The 19,385-nt window shown below is 49.9% G+C and overlaps 6 protein-coding genes across 6 annotated transcripts; 1 reads left to right on the top strand and 5 right to left on the bottom strand.

Moving 5' to 3' along the window:
* Nucleotides 1–4: 4 nt before the first annotated feature.
* Nucleotides 5–1,363, bottom strand: LTR84_004160 (uncharacterized protein; the record flags this gene model as incomplete). Its single annotated transcript, XM_064847738.1, has 3 exons — nucleotides 5–1,133; nucleotides 1,190–1,241; nucleotides 1,294–1,363. The coding sequence occupies 3 exons, from the start codon at nucleotides 1,361–1,363 to the stop codon at nucleotides 5–7; spliced, it is 1,251 nt and encodes a 416-aa protein (XP_064704850.1).
* A 3,039-nt stretch (nucleotides 1,364–4,402) lies between these two features.
* On the bottom strand, nucleotides 4,403–6,131 carry LTR84_004159 (uncharacterized protein; the record flags this gene model as incomplete). The annotated part of the gene is made up of 4 exons (XM_064847737.1): nucleotides 4,403–5,202; nucleotides 5,258–5,832; nucleotides 5,882–5,952; nucleotides 6,003–6,131. The coding sequence occupies 4 exons, from the start codon at nucleotides 6,129–6,131 to the stop codon at nucleotides 4,403–4,405; spliced, it is 1,575 nt and encodes a 524-aa protein (XP_064704849.1).
* Nucleotides 6,132–9,521: 3,390 nt separating this feature from the next.
* LTR84_004158 (uncharacterized protein) lies at nucleotides 9,522–10,946 on the top strand (the record flags this gene model as incomplete). The annotated part of the gene is made up of 4 exons (XM_064847736.1): nucleotides 9,522–9,728; nucleotides 9,784–9,888; nucleotides 9,939–10,312; nucleotides 10,373–10,946. The coding sequence occupies 4 exons, from the start codon at nucleotides 9,522–9,524 to the stop codon at nucleotides 10,944–10,946; spliced, it is 1,260 nt and encodes a 419-aa protein (XP_064704848.1).
* Nucleotides 10,947–12,111: 1,165 nt separating this feature from the next.
* Nucleotides 12,112–13,549, bottom strand: LTR84_004157 (uncharacterized protein; the record flags this gene model as incomplete). Its single annotated transcript, XM_064847735.1, has 2 exons — nucleotides 12,112–13,217; nucleotides 13,546–13,549. The coding sequence occupies 2 exons, from the start codon at nucleotides 13,547–13,549 to the stop codon at nucleotides 12,112–12,114; spliced, it is 1,110 nt and encodes a 369-aa protein (XP_064704847.1).
* A 226-nt stretch (nucleotides 13,550–13,775) lies between these two features.
* On the bottom strand, nucleotides 13,776–15,899 carry LTR84_004156 (uncharacterized protein; the record flags this gene model as incomplete). The annotated part of the gene is made up of 5 exons (XM_064847734.1): nucleotides 13,776–13,873; nucleotides 13,928–15,393; nucleotides 15,445–15,682; nucleotides 15,736–15,804; nucleotides 15,863–15,899. The coding sequence occupies 5 exons, from the start codon at nucleotides 15,897–15,899 to the stop codon at nucleotides 13,776–13,778; spliced, it is 1,908 nt and encodes a 635-aa protein (XP_064704846.1).
* A 2,224-nt stretch (nucleotides 15,900–18,123) lies between these two features.
* Nucleotides 18,124–19,155, bottom strand: LTR84_004155 (uncharacterized protein; the record flags this gene model as incomplete). The annotated part of the gene is made up of 1 exon (XM_064847733.1): nucleotides 18,124–19,155. The coding sequence occupies one exon, from the start codon at nucleotides 19,153–19,155 to the stop codon at nucleotides 18,124–18,126; it is 1,032 nt and encodes a 343-aa protein (XP_064704845.1).
* Between the last annotated feature and the right edge of the window lie 230 nt (nucleotides 19,156–19,385).

Here is a 19,385-nt window from a genome sequence, read left to right as displayed (position 1 = left end):
CTTCCTAAGCATGGAATATTCCAGTGTCAATTCGACCTTCTCCGCTTAGCTTCGATGCTTCAGTGTGTTGGAATGTCATGACCCGCCAGTTCAGCTCTCGTCGCCAGAAAAGACCATATGCAAGCTTCTTCTCACCAGCCTCAGAAGTAAGACTACCACTTCCAATCATTCTCCGGCCAAGCACACAGGCTCGGAATCTGGAATGGATCATTGCCATACCACAGCACACGCATGGCTCGTGAGTGAGGTAGAGATCAAGCCCGCTGCAGAGATATCCCTCATTCTGAGGTCTTGTTTGCTTGGACGAAGACTCTGGTGCCGGTTCGGTGGATTCTGTGGCCGTGACTTTGACGTTGTTCACAGCAGCCGTCAAGTCTGCCAAGACTCTGTCGTCATCCTCGTACTGAGATTCGATCGCCGTCAGAACTTGACCAGATGGAGTCTCTGAACAAGTGGCAAGAAATTTGTTGTGGGTTCCTGCTTTGATGCGTCTTCGCAACTCCTTATTGGCAACCATGGCAATGGCACGCATGAGAGCATGATACTCTGGTCTTCCTTCGCAGCCTAGAGTCCTCAACGACTCACGAGTCGTAGAGTCAGGGGACCAAAGACGTGCGTCTCCTGCGACAGCCACAACACTTCCTGTTTCCGGGTCGACCACAACTGCGCCAACGGCTCTTCCGTAGCCACCAGCCTTGGCTTGTTCAGCGGCAGTGATTGCTAACATCATATACTTGTCGGTGTTGGGTACTTCAAGGGCTGTCCGAACACGACGTAACTGATTCATGGGTGGGGCATCTTGAAGCACTTGTGCCGCAGGATTGTAGATTGTAGGCCAATACCGCTCAGTCCAGAGTACGGCTTGTTCAGCATTGAGAGGAGCGAAGCGAGGAACAACAGCATCAAAGCAACGTGGTAAGCCTTCAACTTCAATGTGTGGTTGGAGTGTGGCTTTGATCAACTCCCATGTGACGACTGTGTTGGGTAAAAGGAGGAAGATGGTCTGAAGACCATTGGAATCATAGTCACGACGCCATGTCAAATCCAACGGCAAGTGTTGCAAGGTGCAGAGGCGGCGTAGATGGCTGAAAGACGGGTTCTTTCCACCTGAAGGGATGATGGGTTTGACAATACTTGTTTCAGTCAGTTTGAGGTCGGTTGGCTGGCGCTGATTGTAGGCTTCACGTACCTCAGTGCTTTACTCGTCAATTTTGCAGGTATCTCCACGACGAAAGCCTGAACTATGACACTGTAAGCAAGGTACAAATGTGCTCACAGGAGAGGGAAACTCACCGAAAACATCCGAGGAGCGATTCTCGTGGAGCGTCTTCAATGGCTCAAGGAAAGAAACTTGGTCCGCCATGACTCCAATGGCGGATGCAATCTTGATACATAACTCGACGGGCAGAGTTGAAGGTAAGAGAAGAGAAGCGAGTTGATGAATGAGAGGAAAGGAATAAATAGAGAGTGTAGGTGCAGGTGCAGGATGATGAAAGTGTTGAACGGGGAAAGAGTGACGACCTTTTCATCAAACGACAAGAAAGGGAAAGAATGAACCTGATTGTCGCTTGCTTGTGTTGATAGACAAAGCAGGCGCAATTCACGAATCTGGCTGCTTGGGCAGATACTCTACCTTCTGGCACACAGCGACAGCGGAGCCTTTTACACTTTCATCATTGAATTTTTCTGACTTATGGGCAGAAAATTGGTGACATTGTACTCACAGTTTCTCGTCGAGTCCAGAAGTCGATATCAAAGAATTTCGTGGGGGCTTGATTGGCACCAGAGTACGTCACTGCTGCATCGTTTCAAAAAGTCATGCTTCGCCGTATAAATCTTGGCGCGACGGACCCCGGATTTTCAATACTCCGGCCGAATCATGGTGATTTCGAGAAAAATGCCATCAAGATACGATCCTACTCCCAAGCGCCAACAACAAGCCAATGTGTGCCTGCCCAGGCCGGTCACCGTATCTTTTGAGAGGATAGCCCAGGACCAGTAATGCGGCTGTGGTTAGCATTCTACTTGCGTCCGTATCCCAGGATAGCCTGAAAGAGACAAAGGGGCTGTCATCACGGTCTTCACAATTATGGTCATAAGACCGCAGAGATCAACGATACTAGTACGTTCCGAGATGGACGTCGGGAAAGATAATGAGACGCACTTGATGGGCTTAAAAGGGGAAATGGAAGCCCGTCAGTGGGGATAATGATGATGATCGACTTTAACCTTTCGCTCGCCGTGCGGAGAAGCAAGATGTTTCTCGAGACATTTAGGTAGGTCGTGATGTGGTCAATCTACCTAACATCTATGGAAACATAAATGATCTAGATACTCAGCTTCACAGCATGACGGACCTTTCTACGAAACTTGCGCAGCTCGAGGCTGCTGGCACGCCGATACAGGTCGGGCTCATCGGTGCCGGTAAGTTTGGTTCAATGTTGTAAGTCAGCGCGATAACTCTTGGTTTACTACTATCCGTATCTGAAAGTGTGCCAAAGTATTTCCCAGGCACATCGCACTAGAGGAATAAGGCTTGCTGCAATTGCAGATTTGTCACCCGAGAGAGCATTAGCAGCACTGGAGAAAACGGGATTCCCTCCAAAGAAATATGACACCACTGGCAAAATGTCCCTTGAAGAAGGTTTCAAAACTGGGAAGACAGTCATCACCACGGACTCTGCTGCAATAATTGCATATCCGGACATCGATGTCATTCTCGAAGTCACGGGGAATCCTGCGGTTGGTATCCGTCATACTTTGCTCGTACGTCCAGAACATCCTATCATAAGGGGTAGAAGCGATTGCTCACAATCGGTAGTGCTGTAAACACAAGAAGCACATTGTTATGATCAACGTCGAAGCTGACGTCCTGGCGGGGCCTCTTTTGGCACAGCGTGCAAGAGAAGCCGGGATAATTTACTCCATGGCATATGGTGATCAACCAGCCTTGATTGCCGAGCTGGTGGACTGGGCAAGGACTGTAGGATTGTAAGTTTATAACTACGTGGACCAATCTCAGTTCTGGACGAAATTTAATGGTGCGATAGCGATGTTGTCTGTGCTGGAAAGGGAACGAAACACCTTCCTCAATACCATTACTCAACGCCAGACACAGTATGGGACTACTACGGCTTCACTAAAGAACAATTGGCATCTGATAACCTCAATCCTCAGATGTTCAACTCATTCCTAGACGGCACCAAGTCCGCACTGGAGATGGCAGCCGTCGCGAATGGTTGTGATTTGACACCTCCTGCCAATGGCCTGAAATTTCCTCCCTGTGGACGTCATGATTTACCACAAGTGCTCAAGCCAATTTCGGATGGTGGGCAGTTGGAGCACAAAAATACCGTCGAAGTTGTGTCCTGTCTTGAAATTGACGGGCGTCCGGTTTTCAACGACCTGCGATGGGGCGTCTATGTCGTCATTGAAGGTATGCTCACAGATTGACACGTAAGTGTGACTCGTACTAAGGTGAGCCTCACAGCTCCTGGGCAGTATCAAACGGACTGCTTCAAGCAATACGGCCTACAGACAGACAACTCAGGGAAATACGCCGTCCAATACAAGCCATACCACCTGATCGGCCTGGAGCTCGGCATTTCGGTCGCGAGCATCATGGTTCGAGGCGAGCCAACGGGCCAGACCAAGACATGGGCGGCCGACGTTGTTGCGACGGCAAAAAGAGATCTGAAAGCCGGGGAAACGCTTGACGGTGAAGGTGGTTTCACTGTCTATGGCAAACTCATGCCTTCCCGAGCTTCCTTGGCGATTGAAGGCCTGCCTATTGGTCTTGCTCATGGATTCGTGCTCAAGAGAAATGTCACCAAAGATCAGATGCTTAGCTGGCAGGACGTTGAGTATGCTGAGCTTTCTCAAGCTGTCCTTCTGAGACGCGAGATGGAAGCAATCTATCGCAGAGAATTGGCCGCAAATAATCCTTGAGATACCGCGATCAGACATCAGGATGGATGCGATTCTGGAAAGCAGTGGAGTGTTGCAGGTAGGTTCATCTTTGTTGCCAGGGGTATCGAACACTTTGACTGAAATCCCCAGCAAAGGCCATTAGGTATCCTACCTTCACAAATATTCGCCATAGTGATTAGTTTATGTGGTTTCACAACAAAAATTCCATTGTATTTGCATTTTCGTGGTTTCGATACTTTTACTGCGACAAAATCCCGAAAAATTCAGTGTTTCTATGTTCAAGTTTTGCGGCGCGCCCGAGCTTTCAGGAATAAGGAGAACACAGATATCCCTGGACCTGAACCGCCACTTCATTTATGTTCTGCCGTTGGGGTTGTCTCTCAAAGGAGAAGCTCCCGATATCGACATGTGTACCTGCGAGACATTCGTGGCCAAAGTACGTACTGGATTCATTTTCTGTGATACTCTCTCTCTAGTCCTTGGTATCACGGTCTTGATCAGCAACGACAGCATCGACAATTTCCTTGTTGATGCCTCTCCAGTTCTTCTTCGCCCAACCGAACCACCCGATCACCGCGGCGATCTGAACAAACGCATTAATTGGAAGTGCATAGTTCATGCTTGAGGGACCGACTGGGAGGAAAGAGGGGAAGCACAGGAAGACCATGATGTAGCTGGTGTAGATGATGGCGAAGATGTTGACAGGCAGACCCCATTTACCCAACGACCAGCCACCGGGCTCGATACGACCCTGCAAGCGAGAGTACAGCATGCATGAGATGGCGATCAGGTAAGATTGGTATAAACCCAAAGTGGAAAGGGCGACAATGACGCTAAAGGCGATGCTGCTCCCGACGTTCAGGAGGGCGAGAAGCATAACGATGAAGATCGGCAGCCAGACAGAGCGAATAGGAATGCGGTGCTTGGGGTCGATATAGGAGAAATATGCTGGCAGTCCACCATCGCGAGACCATGCCCAGGTGAGCCGAGAAGCAGAAGCGACACTGCCTATGGAGCAAGCAATGGTAACAATCATACTGATTCCCACCATTGCTGAGCCTGCGGCCACAGACTGAGTGGCATTAATGCAGATTGTGATGAGGGGATATCCAGAAGAGAGAATCTCATCGACATCACCCAGACAGTACAGGATCACAAGGATCATGCCATATGCCAGGACGCCATTCATCACGATACTCCAGAACATTGCTCGAGGGACAGCGTGTCGCGCCTTTCGTACTTCCTCAGACATATGAACCGCACCATCGAAGCCTAAGTATCGTCGTTAACGGACAAGCGCCTCAGAAACCACAAGATTGCGACTTACCAACGAAACCCCAAGTTGCTGTCAACATACCGAGATTGAAAGAGACATATTCGTTTGTCCAACCGGAGAGTGCAGTCTTTTCAGTGAATACAAATTCTGTCGAGTGACGGGGTGCCAGAGTCACCAAGACCGAAACGAAGATGATCCAGGTGATAATATGCAGCAGGCCAGCGAGAAGCTCCATCCATGGGAGAAGGAAAAACAGGAATTGATTCATCAGGCCTTGAGTGATGAGCATGGCATAGATGATCAAAGTCACATGCCAACCCTTGGGAACATAATCTGGGTATGATGCGCTGACCAATGTTTGAACCATGAGGGCGGCAATATTGACCACACCGGCCAGGAGCGAGATCCAAGAGAACCAAGTAATCCAACCTTGCATCCAAGTGATGAACCGTCGATGCGATGCAGGAGCTAGGTAATACGTCCAATGGTATTGAGCACCTGCAATTGCTTGGACGGACGACATCTCTGCCAGGGAAGAGACTTGACACAGAACTCCAGATATAACGATGAAGTAACCCAAAGAAACGGATCTAGGTCCGCCATTCCAGAAGAAATAGGCCACATTCCTATCGACATCAGTGTTCCTAATCTTGCTTATTGTGTGCAATTCCTTACGATGAAATGGCTTCCCAGGATGACATATAACTCAGAGCAAAAAAGAATATCTGTGCAAAGCTGAAAATTCTCTGTGCGCACGTCAGTCACAGTTAAGCTAGAGGAAAGTAATGAGACATACTCTAACACGTGTTTGCGTGTTTCTTGTTCCATCAGTTCTTTGGCCAGTATACCCACCACCTCGTTGATACGATTTCTCCTCATTGACAGCAATCGCTCCCATCTTGACGGGAAGCATCTCGTGATTCATCTTGACGGACAAAAACGCCAATGCTTCGTGATTGGGCCTGGAGGAGAAAACTTAAGCAGAGAGAAGATAGAAGGAAGGGTGAAAGAAAGAACAAAAGTGCCAGGTGCTAGGTGCCAGTCTGATAGTCAATGCAAGCGAATCCACACGAGGGAGAAACGTGGAATGGAAACAGGAGCTTGGCCCTAGACCAAGTCAGGCAGTGAGCACGCAGGATATTCTAACGGATTTCAGTGTCTCGATCGAGGGGTACCACCATTAAGCGACGTGGATGGGCATAAGATTGGTAGGAGGCAAGAACAATCGAAAAGTCCCACGAGGAAGACACGCTACACCTGAGCTACCAATGAATTAATGCGAAGGATGTTCGGCGAAGTCAGTAGCTTGGATCTTTGGCACACCATAAGCTAACTACCAACAGGTAGGCTGCGTCTAAAAGTGTTACATGCAGTGTGTACTGGAGATGCGATCGTCGCATCGTTGCGGTTTCGATAAAGACGGAGGTCCAACAAATCTATGTACGGTCATAACCCACACTGAGTACGGCGTACGGACTCTCAAGAGAGAGCACGAACATGCTTGTCGAGTTTGTGGGTCGCCAGGGATCCTTGTCTCGATGGGATACAGATTTCCTGGTCATAATCGTGGCTTGACTGCCGTACGGAGCCCTTGTACGGAGTAGTACGATTCAGATGCTGGAAAGGATGCAACAACAAACCCTGTTATGTGTGATAGAACAAAGCAAAGCTTTGGCCAGGAAATCTCTCCCTGGCTAGTGTCGTTAACTTGTACGCATTTGTACCTCTGCTGGTGGCTTGCAACGATACATGCAGTGCCCAGAAGCTAATGTTGCAAGGGTGTTAAATCCGCCTCCCAATCTCTCCGAGAAGTGGACGGTCGAGGGACCTGGGGTCATCTTTGGCGATATCGTAGCAGAGCAGTATATTTTGGAGCTCGAGATCTTCATTCGGTAAGTATTGGAGGGCCTGAATTCCAGCAGGTCTCCATCCGCCTGTGCTGTCGCTTCATCAAGAGTCTAGGTCACTACCCATAACAAGGTATTAATTTGAGAGGCTCTTGTCCCAGCAGCTGTCGAAGTCCTTCAATTATGAACATACACCATCTTAATCGTTGGTTGTGATCAAGTGAATAGGAGTAGCCGCAAATTGCCTTTCACTAAGGGTTCATGAGTCCAGCTTCATTATGGTGTTTGACACTCGCCAGCTAAAATGTAAAGCCTCATTCCGGAACTCGTCTGGGGAAGGATCCGCGGACTCTCGCTTTGCAGACGTGATGGCGCAACCTAACGCGGATGATCTGGGAGGAAGAGAGGCTGGAGATAAGAGGAACTGTTTGATTGGAGCGCCCCCATTGGCCTCTTGGGTCAATGCGAACTTGAGGTGTAGACAAGGTGCCAATTCTGCCAGGACCGGCCCGCTGGGCGAAAGAGTCATGTCGATCACGGCACGGCAGTCTGCTCCCCCGAATGCTAGAGTGCCCCCACCTCCTCCATCGAGTTTAGCATCATGTACCTCAAACAAAGACGACGCTTCGAGCACACTGGGGAGAGCAAGGTTGTCGACTTCCAGGCATCCGCTTCAACATCCTGACTAGCTTTTCTCGCGGAGTCACATCCAGATGAGCCTAAGCTCCGTCCAAATACCTAGCTTAGGTATCACCCATGTCCAGCCAAGTCGAAAGCATCAAATGCTGGCGATACAGGCGGAGCAGCTCCTGCGCCAGGCTCTGCAGTAGGCGCCTAGTAACAATGCCTTGGGGCTCCATTCATCATTCAGGGTTCATCGCACAGTCTAAAGTGACTGCAAGAGATGCACATGTGGCTTCCACCAAGTCCATACTAATTATCAGAGTTTAGACTCGACCAACCTGATGGTTAAAAGTGGGACATCATGATTCAAGCCGTGTGGGCGAATAGATCAACGTCTCTCAGTGACAAGACAATGGCAGCTTGGTTCATCCCATGGAGCTCTCACTTCAGGGACCTGCAATACCAAGTCGTGAGTTGTCGGTCAACTAAATGGGGAAGGCAATAAGGGGGCCTTCTCCCTAATCATTTCATATGCACTGGGGCAACAGATCTAGGCGACCTTCAAAGTTCCAGTCGTTGGGTCGCCAGACTCATTGAGTCAAATTAGCTTCTTGGTCTGGAGAATGGACTCCCGCATCCGTGAGCGTGCCCTCGTTAGTCGCATGCTGGCGTTATCACACAGCAACATCTCTCCCCGATGATGGATCGGCAGTGAAATGAGGCTTTGGTCGGCCGCCCAGGAACCCATGCTTCGTGGCTGCTCATTCGAGGACCGGTGCGTTCCAACCACGGGATACCACAACAGAAGGAAAGTTTACGAGGATTTGCTTTCCCGTTCACTTCGGCACTTTCCTCAACACCCACCGTCAGCTTACTACTCTGGGCCCCAGCTCGGAGCATCTCTTCTCCAGTATCTAATGTGGATACAATATCGAAGAATACAGATACAAGGAGAGGCTGCATGTCTGTGTCTTCCAATTCCAGGTACGGATAATCCGTTGCAGATACCTATGGTCTCTTCTACGGATCCATACAAAGCCACCCGTGATCCACTAGATTCACAGATCTCAGGCGCCAAACACACCTGTACTTCGTAGGCGTTCTCTAGCCCACGCCTCGTTCTAAGAAGCTGGAAGCGCTCTGGATAACAGATTCTTTTGCATCTGTGCCCTGGACGGAGAAATTCAGTGATTCATACCGAAAATATTGGGATACGAGAGTCCGAGACGTTCCTGCATTAAATCGGATCCGTGGAGGAGAGCCCAATGGTTGTTTGAGCACTGTTGCTCTCTGAGAGATGTGGATACTGGTCTATGTTCGATTCCAGGGACAAGACTGTCTAGATTGCTCCCACTTTCTGATCACGCCAATACACGATTGAAACCATTAGGGTCTGGGAAACGTGCAACCCTGTCTGGTAAGTGACTCTTTCCTGCACGTCTCCTTCTGGCAAGGTTCAAATTTAGTTGCCAGCATGGAATTGATTGTCCTCGACTCTTGGTTCCTGCCAAGGGGGGTTCACGCGATATTCCTGTGCCGACATGTATGTTTCCTCCTTGGACCATTCCTTCTACGGATACCGATGCTGTAGAATAGAGTTGAGGCCATGCAGCATACAAACACTGTATGAAACCCCTGGAGTCAAGCCTTGGATGAGCTCCCAAGCGACATCCTCGATGCAACTCTGAGCCTGCCACTTCGAATATTGACAAATTCCACTCTGGCTATGCTTCAGATCCAGGCAAATGCTCATTGAAACCCATTTCTAGGTTCGAACCTACCATCCTCTCAGAATTACATTTGTTCGTGCTTTACACAACAATATCGAGAGCAAAGAAGATACAATGTCCGAGACAGGCGAGGGCGATCTATACGAGCCTCTAAAGCCGCCATTCGAGAATCTGACAGCTGATAATCGGGGCCCTATTGCATTGGCCGTCGCGGCAACCGTAATTGTCATTACTGGCTTGACGGTGGGAGTGAAGCTATGGACAAGACTGGCGACAACCCGAACTGTCGGGTTTAATGATGCTGCAATGGTGATAGCGATGGTATGGTTTGCTGAGAGGACTCTACACAACACAGATCAATTGACATACCACACAGATTTTTGCCGTTGCCCAAACAGCATGCATAGGTATTGCCACGGATAAAGGTCTAGGTCGACACATAGATGCGATCCCAGCTGACGACATCCAAAGTCTTAGCAAGGTGAGCACGAATGAATATAATCCGCTGGATACGACGCTAACAGTATGAAGGTCTTTTATGCGTCCAATATTCTTCTAATCCTCACTCTCGCGAGCGCCAAAGCGGCCGTGACTCTCTTGATCATTGCCATCAAGCCATTGAAAAATGTCATGTATGCGTGCTATGGCATGCTTGCATTCATCGCGCTCTGGGCCGTAGCCAGTGTGTTCGTTTTGGCTTTCCAATGTTCACCAGACCGGTGGGCGCTCGGCCCAAGCGACGGCAATACATGCGTCGATCAGTATGCAATGCAAATCGCCATCAGAAGCATGGACATCGCCAGTGACGTCGGGATTGTTCTCCTTCCAGCACTCATGATGAGAACCGTGCTTGTGAGTCGGGACAAGCGGTGGATGGTCATCATGCTCTTCAGCCTGCGTCTTGCGTGAGTACCTCAGGATTTGAACAACTCTGCTCCCACACGGCCACTAATACCATTCAATAGCACACCATGCCTGACCGCCGCATCGATGGTAGCACTCGACGACTTCTACCACTCAACACCACAAGACCGGACGTGGTTCGCCATCACACCATCAGCATGGACGAGCGTAGCGATGAACGTGTCGATCGTAACGGCCTGCATCCCGTCGATCAAGCGCTTCCTCGCCGACTGGGCGTCCGGGCTCAGCGGCGTGACCATCTCGGAACCGTTCGAGCTCGAGCACTCGGCCGGAAAGAGCGGCATGTTCAACAGCAGCAGCTACGCGCAGGGCAGCGGGATGGGAAGCAAAATAGCCACGAAACTGGGACTGTCGTCGTCGAGCAAAGCCCAGATCAGCTCGAACCTGCGCAGCATCGACAGCCACCACCATGACGCCAACCACGGCCAGACGACTCCAGGCGGCAATAACCGCGGCGCGACCGTTCACGCCGCGGACCCGAACGATGCGTCCGACAGCGTCAAAGGCTTGACGGACGGCGTCATCATGCACTCCATCGACTATCGGGTCGAGTACGAGGACCAGAACCCCGATAATCGGGACTGGCACAGCAGTAGCAGCAACGACAGGATCTGAATCAACCCAAGTTCCTCAAACGGGTTTAGAGCAAGCGATGGCGCACTGGCGTGGGAAAGAGATATCTCGACATAAATAAACATATATAAGTGTTGTTGATTTCAGAGAACATAAATGCGATGGGAAGGAAACTTAGGGATTGAACAAAAAAGCGAGGAATTTCGGTTGGTTCTGTCGGAGAAAAAAATGTAAAATGTACTATACACGATCGCCGGCGAATGGGCGCCACACCACGTATAGATCAAAACTCTTCCGTCTCACAAGATTGAAATGAAAAATTGCACCTTAAGGACTGAGCGATCATTCTCGCCAGAGGAGTGGACTAGCGAAAAATCGAGGAGATACTCTATGCAGGCCCAATGAGGGCACGGTACGAGCAGCACCGTCACTATCGCGAGGCTGCCCACGTCCCACGTGATGAGGCTGCACACTCGTACTATGGATACTATCACTGCGGACGGCTCATCGATCCGGCTCCGGAAAGGGGGTCCCGGCACTGGCACTAGGGGGGTAGCGGACCAGGCTTTTACGCGAGAAACTCAATTTATGGAGCTTCGTTACTGACTCGTGTACCGTATTCTCTTCCGTATACTACCTACCTAGGTACAGTCCGTACTGTGGCGAGGATTTTGCGGCTCCGTGGCTACTGGTACCCAAATACATCTTGGGTGTCTACAATACATAAGCTACTGTCTACAAATGCTAACTCGAGAACTTACAATGACGGTGCTTGAGCATTCTGTGGGCATTGGAACCCATTGGAACTAATTCGCCATGAACAAGTCTCCTATGCAATGATAATCACAGTGACTCTCTTTTTCCATTCATAGTCTCATCTCGAATTCCTTGTCCCGGCGTGATTTCCCAACTAAGAGTACAAAATAAAACTAACTCATTTGTGTTTGGTCTCCCGATCAAGCCTTGAAGGGGGAGATGATCCCAGCCTGTAGAGTCTGCAGATTTCCATATCGCTCACGACCGCCCATCCCATACGATGATAATCTTGAGCACAGCAGTGGCAGGTTGGTAGTGGAGAACAGATATGCCGTTCAACCCATGTCGGGGCCTCAAGTCAAGGGATGAAGACATCTTGTGACTCCTCATCTTGAAGTAGATGTTCAATGACAGAACCCATCATTCTCATGAGTGGCAGCAACGCTCTTCGCTAAGAGAATTTCCACCGGTTGCCGCAATTCATACACTCGCAAAACGTCGTCATCGGTTCGTCAGCACTTCGAGTTTGTGCTTGAGAGTAGCTGACTTTCTTCTGATGACATTTACCGCATTCCAGACTGGTACTGACACTTTTCTCTTCTTGTGCAACCATGGCATTGTTCATATTCTCCTTTGCAATCTTCTGATCTTCCTCACGCTGTTGTTTCGACTTCATTTCTTCGTGTGACATGGTGACAAACTTGGCTGGGGTTACCTCGCCCGAGAGAATACGCTTCCGAAGACCAGGATTGGATTTGTTCTTCAGATTCTGGTACAGTGATCTCATCTTCTCCTTGTATACTGCAGAATTGGAGGAGCCTTTGGCGTCAGGCAAGTTGAGAGCGGCAGACTCGACTTGCTTGGCGAGATCGAGAATCTGTTTCATAGGCTGACTCGAACCTAAACATAGACCATCATAAATCAACCCTATACAGTTGTTCCGCGCTGTGTCATTTGTGAGTTCATCTCGAGGTACTTTGTCGACCTTCCAGTTTCGTTTGTCCGGCGCAATTCCAGGACTGGTAAGTTTGGGAGCAGGTACAGGTGTGGCAGCTTTTGGTGCAGGCGAGCTTGTTCCGTTGGATCTTGCTCCGTTAGGAGTGCCTGCTCCACTGGCCAACTTCTGCTCGTTCACAAGATGTCTCCATCGACTGATAATCTCGGAGGCTAGTTGAGTGACTTGGGGATCAAGTCCTGACATGCCTTTGACCTTGTTGACGATCTTGCCTATTTGAGTTGCTCGCAGAAGCTCTTCACTTGGGCGAACATTTGTTTTGAGGTCGCGCAGGATGTTGAGAATACTGTCGGTGGGCTCCTTGGCTTGAATCGCTTTCTGGAGGGCAGAACCCTTGGACTGAATCTCGCGACGATCCATGGTACAAGCCGAAGGAGGTGAGAGGGGATGGTCGATCGCGGCCGCGGAACAAGCGGACAAGTCGATCTGTTGCATCTTGGTCAGCTTTGTCAGATCTTCAGGGGACGACAGGGGAGAGTGCGCGGGATGTCTGCTCGTGGGGTATTTGTAGGGAACAATGCGCACATCCTCGTGTGCGCGGTCTATGCACACTAGGGTTTGGTATTTGGAGGGCGCATCCTTACCTCAAGATGTGGAGGACCTGGAACCGGACGATGAGGGGCTGTACAACGGGAATATCGGCGTTGGAAGTGTGATGATGGCAGTGGAGGGAGGAAGACAGATCATCCACAGTGGAAGGGGAGAGATTAATGTAATTTGCGAATAATAAAATAATGCAGTGGAAGACAGTATTGAACAATGACAGAGACGAGTCTGAGAAGAGGGGTGGAATTGTGCAGGTGAAGTTGGGGTGAATCATGGAAACCACGCTAATTTAGCGTCAGGTGGCAATAGCCGCTTGAGTATCACACATCATTCCTTCCTTTACTGCCCAAAGACATCATTATATAGAAGGATATCAAACATCAGTTTGTTACCAAAAGTATATACTAATAATGTAGAAGTACCGGAACCAGTGGTAATCACAGCCAAGGTTTGCCATAACTTGAATGGTAGGTACAGATTGGGTGTTCACTCCCATGCAAACAACTCCGCTTTTAGACCACGCCCGCTGCATAGGTATACCTGCTTAAAAAGTCCTAGTATTCTAATCGAACCTCTTGTCCTGCGACACGTCCAATGACAATGTCGGCAGCATACTTGGGAATGACCTCATCGTCGTGAAGCATTTCAAATTCTGTACAGCTCGTTAGTCATGAATGGAAAGATCAAGAAGAGCAAATCAACGAACCTTCCGAGGCATCACGGCCCATATGGCTGAAGAGAGCCTGGGGACCACCAGGATGCTCATCAAGCCAGTTGGTCACATCCATCACAACACCCTTGACTGCAATCCACAAATCATCTTTCTTGTTGTGTTTTGCGACCTCTTCAAGCGTGAACTCCTTGTCAGGGACTTTGAAAGAGCTGATGTCATTCGCCTCCTTCTTCTTGGCGGGATCTTGGGCTTTGTTGCCATCCATCACGGGTGCCGCTGACTTCTGGGCTTGTTGGTTAGTGGTCTCGGTTCCGACTGAAGCCTGTCCAGAGCCACCACTTCCCCATTCGACCGAGATCTTGCCCGGCACGTTAGGGTCGATGTGTAGCGAGATCTGACCAGCACGTTGTGCAGCGGCCGTCACACCTCCGGAGGTAAGCTTCTGGAAGAGATATTGAGAGGCAGATGCGCCGGCAACACGGCCATAAACCACACAGCCAAGTAGTGACGAGCCACCCAGTCGGTTGGCACCGTGGACACCACCAGCCAGTTCACCACAAGCGAAAAGTGCCTCGAATGGCTTCTGCTCTGGGCCGCCGAGAACTTGGGCCTTGTCGTTGATCTCCATACCACCCATGGTGAAATGTAGTACAGGCTCCATCACGGCAACATGGAAGTCATCATCAATCTCCAGAGGCAGGTTGTGGAAGTATTTCTTGCCCCAGGTGTCCTTCTTTTCGCCCTTGGAGATGGCATTGTACTCCTTGAATTGCTTATCAAGGGCGGCTTCACCGCAGCCGATTTCCTTGGCCAACTCCTTACCAGTCATCTTCTTCATCAAACCACGACCAGAGTAATGTCTGGTGTGGAAGTCAAGAACGTTGGATGCTTTGGAATTGAGGACGAGTCGAATAGGCCACTTGCCCTTCTCCTTCTCCTCCCACATCTTGCCTGAAACATAATCACGATGGCCGAGGTCATCGCAGAACCGTTGGCCATCGCTGTTGAGAAGAATACCACCTTCACCTCGCAGGGCTTCGGCAGCCAGGAACTTCCATTTGGAGCCGGGATCTTTGGGATCAACCAGACCAGTGGGATGTACCTGGACCTTGTCCATATCGATGTCATTGGCACCAATGGCCATCAACATCTTGTGACCGTCACCAGTGGCATGAGTACCGTTCGTCGATGATAGATCGAAGGTATCTGGTCTGTGTTTCTTGAGGAGAGATGTTTCGGTGAAATCGGCAGCATAGCCACCAGTCGCAAGGACGACTACACCATCGACTGAATTTGTCTGGCCATCATATTCGTACGTTACGCCGGTAATGACATTGCCTTCCTTGTTCAGTGAGACAACCTTGGCCTTCTTGATGACTTGTACTCTGTCTGGGTCAGACTCGGTGAGCTCTTCTAATCGCTGCATCAGGGCGTATGTGATGGCCATGCCGGGGAATTTGGCATCATGACCTCTGTGTGTTCGGGGGAAGGAATGGCCACTACAGTCTTGTTAGTGGATTTTCCAAAATAGAGCGCCATGCGTTTCATACCCGAGACGAGAGACCAGGGTCAGGTCCAGACCAAAGACATCCTGTAGCCATTCGACTGCGGCTGCGGATTGGTAGGTCAAAACTCGGATGAGGTCAGGTCTCGCCTTGTCACGGGCGGACTTGAGGGTATCTTCGTAGAATTGTTTGACCGAGTCGCCGATGTTGAGGTCGACTTGGGTGCGGGTAAGTGCTCCGTTGATTCCGGAGGTAGCTTTGGTCGAGTTGCCACCGAAGAAGTCTGCGGGAAATGTCAACACCACAGTTTCGGAAGCTGCACTGGATCAGACTTACTGTTCTTGTCGAGTACTAGGACGTTGCCACCGTTGAGATAGACAGTATGAGCAGCACTGAGGCCAGACACTAGGTTGCGAGAGTCAATGATGAGTAGGAGGATCGGAGTGATGAGGATATGACTTACGGCCACCGCCAACGACAATAACACGAGGAGGGGTCATGGTGAAGAGGGTAGAAGAGATGGCTAGACTGGGTGCGAGGATCGATGGAAGGTGGACAGAGTGCGAAAGGATGAGAATTTGAATATAAGGATCACCTGGCAGGCTAGACTTTGGCTATGCAATCTGTTTGGACGAATCGTAGAGGATGAATGATGGTAGCACCGAGAGTAGTGACAATTCGAGACAGAGAAGTGAACCTCGGCACGAAGTTTGAATGTGTGGGAGCCGCGGGAGGGAGAGGGAGAGGGAGAGGGAATTGGTAGACTGAGCAACAACGCACTGGCACGGACAGTCACGCTGACACTTGAAATATGCTTCACCTGACTGGTGCCCACACAAGACAACACTGGTAGCCCCAGACCAAGGAATTCTACTACTAGGATTGAATCGCCACAGGACTCGGTCGACTCTCAAATCTATCCCTCTAGATATATAATACTAATACTTAATTCTTCAATCGGTATTCTCTGCACCGGAGCGATCGCCCTCAACCCCAAAGCCTACGGAGAGCTGCCTTGGTCGTAACACAGAGCTGGGGACCGTCGGAGTTCTCTCCCCGGAGCTTCCAGGCTCGAGCCTGAGTGGACCCCTACGCCCCAGAGCCTGAAGGCTGAAGGGAGAGTTCCCCTCGGTCCCCATGCCCCCACAAGCCACCCCTAAATTCTACTCGTAGGCTGATCATGCCACCTGCTGGCGGTGTAAAAGGCTCCGAGAGCAGCGAAACGCGCACTTCACATGCTAATCCTCCTGACTCTTTCTCAGTCTCAATCTGCGAATAAGCATCGCAAGATTGGAGTAAACATGTGAAAATCACTGGTGCAAGGCACAGGTCACTTGACATACATTCAAGTACGTGTCCTCAGTAATCGTCACCGTCAATCATTATCATTCCGGCATCATCTGGAAACATACATATATACAGCCAACGCCGCAACAAAGATTAGATAGCCGTACCCCCAATAAGTACCTAGGTAGTACTCGGAACGAATACTTCGTAGTAGCTCGATTTGATGCAGGCTTCCGACACATGCGTGCTTGCGAGCCTCGCAGTTCCGATCTCGAGCTGCAATTCCGAACACCACTGCCCAAGGTTCGATTACCCCTTCGAATATCCTGCGAACACCGGAGAGAAATCAATCACCGCTGTTCCCGTCATGCTGTATCCTGATAAACCTGAAATAGCTTAACCATCCCAAGTTCAATCAAGTCCCGGAAAACATCTTTCGCTTAAACTGCATCGTACTGTCATTAAGCCTCGGTGCTTGGCAGTGTGACATGGGCAGTTGCAAGCCCAACCAACATTTCAGAAGACACAAACCTCTTGGGCGTCTTCATGGTTCCAGGCATCTCATACCATGTTTATGTCTCTAGAGATGATTCCTCGCCCTGCGTGATCCAGGTGTCATCTGTGGAATTCATGACAAACTACTGAGCGGGCGTTGGGATTCTTTGACGGCGGTTTCGTGGAGAACCCCGCACGATATCGGGTGTTCTTGGAGACGCACCAGAAATCTCATGGATTGAAACAGATTTCGGTGTCCTCGAGTCGAAGACCGTATGTTATTGTATCAAAAGACCGCGTGTCTTCTCAGGGCTCTTTCTTATTTATCGAGTGTTCGGTCGGCGTCTGAGTGTTGGACAACGATGTCGTCGAATGTCGCGTGAGCAAAGACGCATTCGAATCGAACGATCGTAGACTCGAGGCTGATGACGTTGAACTTGCCAGCCGCACACTACTGTGTGAGCGTGTGTTCTCGGTCTTGGGTTCTTTATAAAACATGGTGAACCGAAGCGTTTGGTATCTCATGATGATCTCTGGATCTGACAAATTGCAGTGGATAAACAATTACAACCTTGCAGGGCAAAGCAAGAATAGCGAGAGTGGAATATGAATACAAAGAACGATGAAAGAGAGTCTCAAGTGCAGTCTCGACTCCTCACTCTCGGGTGATTCAGATTATGTACAAGTATCTTTCTGCCCATATGAAATCCGTCATCGAAGGTCTGAATCGGAGACACATTCTCGGGCTGATGACGACCAGTAATGGCCAGAGGACAAGACTGCCGAGAGACAAAGGTCGGAGCAACTCGGAACAATGAGGCCGCTGACACGTGAGATTTGAACATTTATCACGTGATCTACCCAGGCTACGTATAGGTCTTTATACTGTGCCGGAGGACGCGTCTAAGTGACTCGCAAACCATGCATTATGTACCAGAACCATCAAGCCCAACCAACTGTAGCATCGCGGATCGAGTCCTCCAAGCTGGTCCAACCTGGTCGTCCAAATCGCTTCACTAGCTCCTCGGCTCTGTCGTTGGTGACTTTGCTCAAGTCTCGTCCAAGATCCGGAATATCTTCAATGAATTTCTGATTGGGGTACAATTTCCTCAAGATGGCGAGAATGTCATTCCAATTGTATGGATATGCCCAGGCGAAGAGTCGTTCGTTGTTGACGTCGGGATACAAAAGCGCTGCCACGTGAACCCTTGCCGTGTCCTGAACATTGACGAAATACTGAGGTGGGTTTTCCTTCAAGTCTTCACTTCCTTCAAATCCGTTCCACAGAGCCTTGATCCAACCCACGGTACTTGGCGCTCCCTGACCCTTGACGTCGAGTACCGTGCCCATGTTAGCATTTGGCAAGACCGCATTCAGTACAAAGTTGGGCTTATTCTCCTTGACCCATTTCCATGCAGCTTTCTCGCTCTCGGTCTTCGTGGCAGTGTAAACGTCAAGCCTTTTCTGTACCCCTTTGTACGGGGGAATCCATGCTTGTTTCACTACTTCGTCGTTCCAGGTCTCAGGAGTCACCGAGAACTCCTTGTTTGGCTGAGGACTGACTGCTGCCGTTGACGATGAAGTCATCACGAACCTCTTGATAGATGGCTCACTCGCTGCTGCCTTCAACCCGTTCAACACGCCGTTAACTACATTCGGCACAGCCACATTCGGGTCATATGACTCCATGACTGGTGTGGCCATCTGAATGTAGCCCGCTGCGCCTTTGACCGCTTCATCAAACGCCCCAGGATCTCCCATTTCCGGTACCTCAATCAATTCGAATTTCCCGTCCCCATATTTCCCATTGAAATAATCCACGGTCCAACCGCCTCGCTTCGTGCTGCGAACGGTACCGCGGACTCGAAAGCCTGCTTGGAGAAGTTGATCCACCACGTGGCTGGCAATAAAACCATTCGCACCTGTCACCACGACCAGAGACCCTGGTGGAATTGTAAAGTCACTAGGAGACATGATTGACCTTTTTGTGAAGTGTGTCCTTTTGTTGTATCCGGAAGACTATCCTGCAATCGAGTATTTTTCCTTTCGAATCCACGACTCTTATAAGTCTACCATTCATTTCAACGTCATGACACCTACTTTCATCACAAAAATTACACAGGCAAGGATGATTAAGCGTGCATCAACCTTGCGGCCAAACACCGTGAATGCCTCAACAACAACTTGCGCAATATCAAGAGCCT

Source organism: Exophiala bonariae (assembly GCF_035927105.1).
Source record: "Exophiala bonariae strain CCFEE 5792 chromosome Unknown scaffold_18, whole genome shotgun sequence".
Classification (NCBI taxonomy): Eukaryota; Fungi; Ascomycota; class Eurotiomycetes; order Chaetothyriales; family Herpotrichiellaceae; genus Exophiala; species Exophiala bonariae.
The sequence above is the reverse complement of the archived record's forward strand: the minus strand, read 5'-3'. Positions and strand labels throughout refer to the sequence as shown.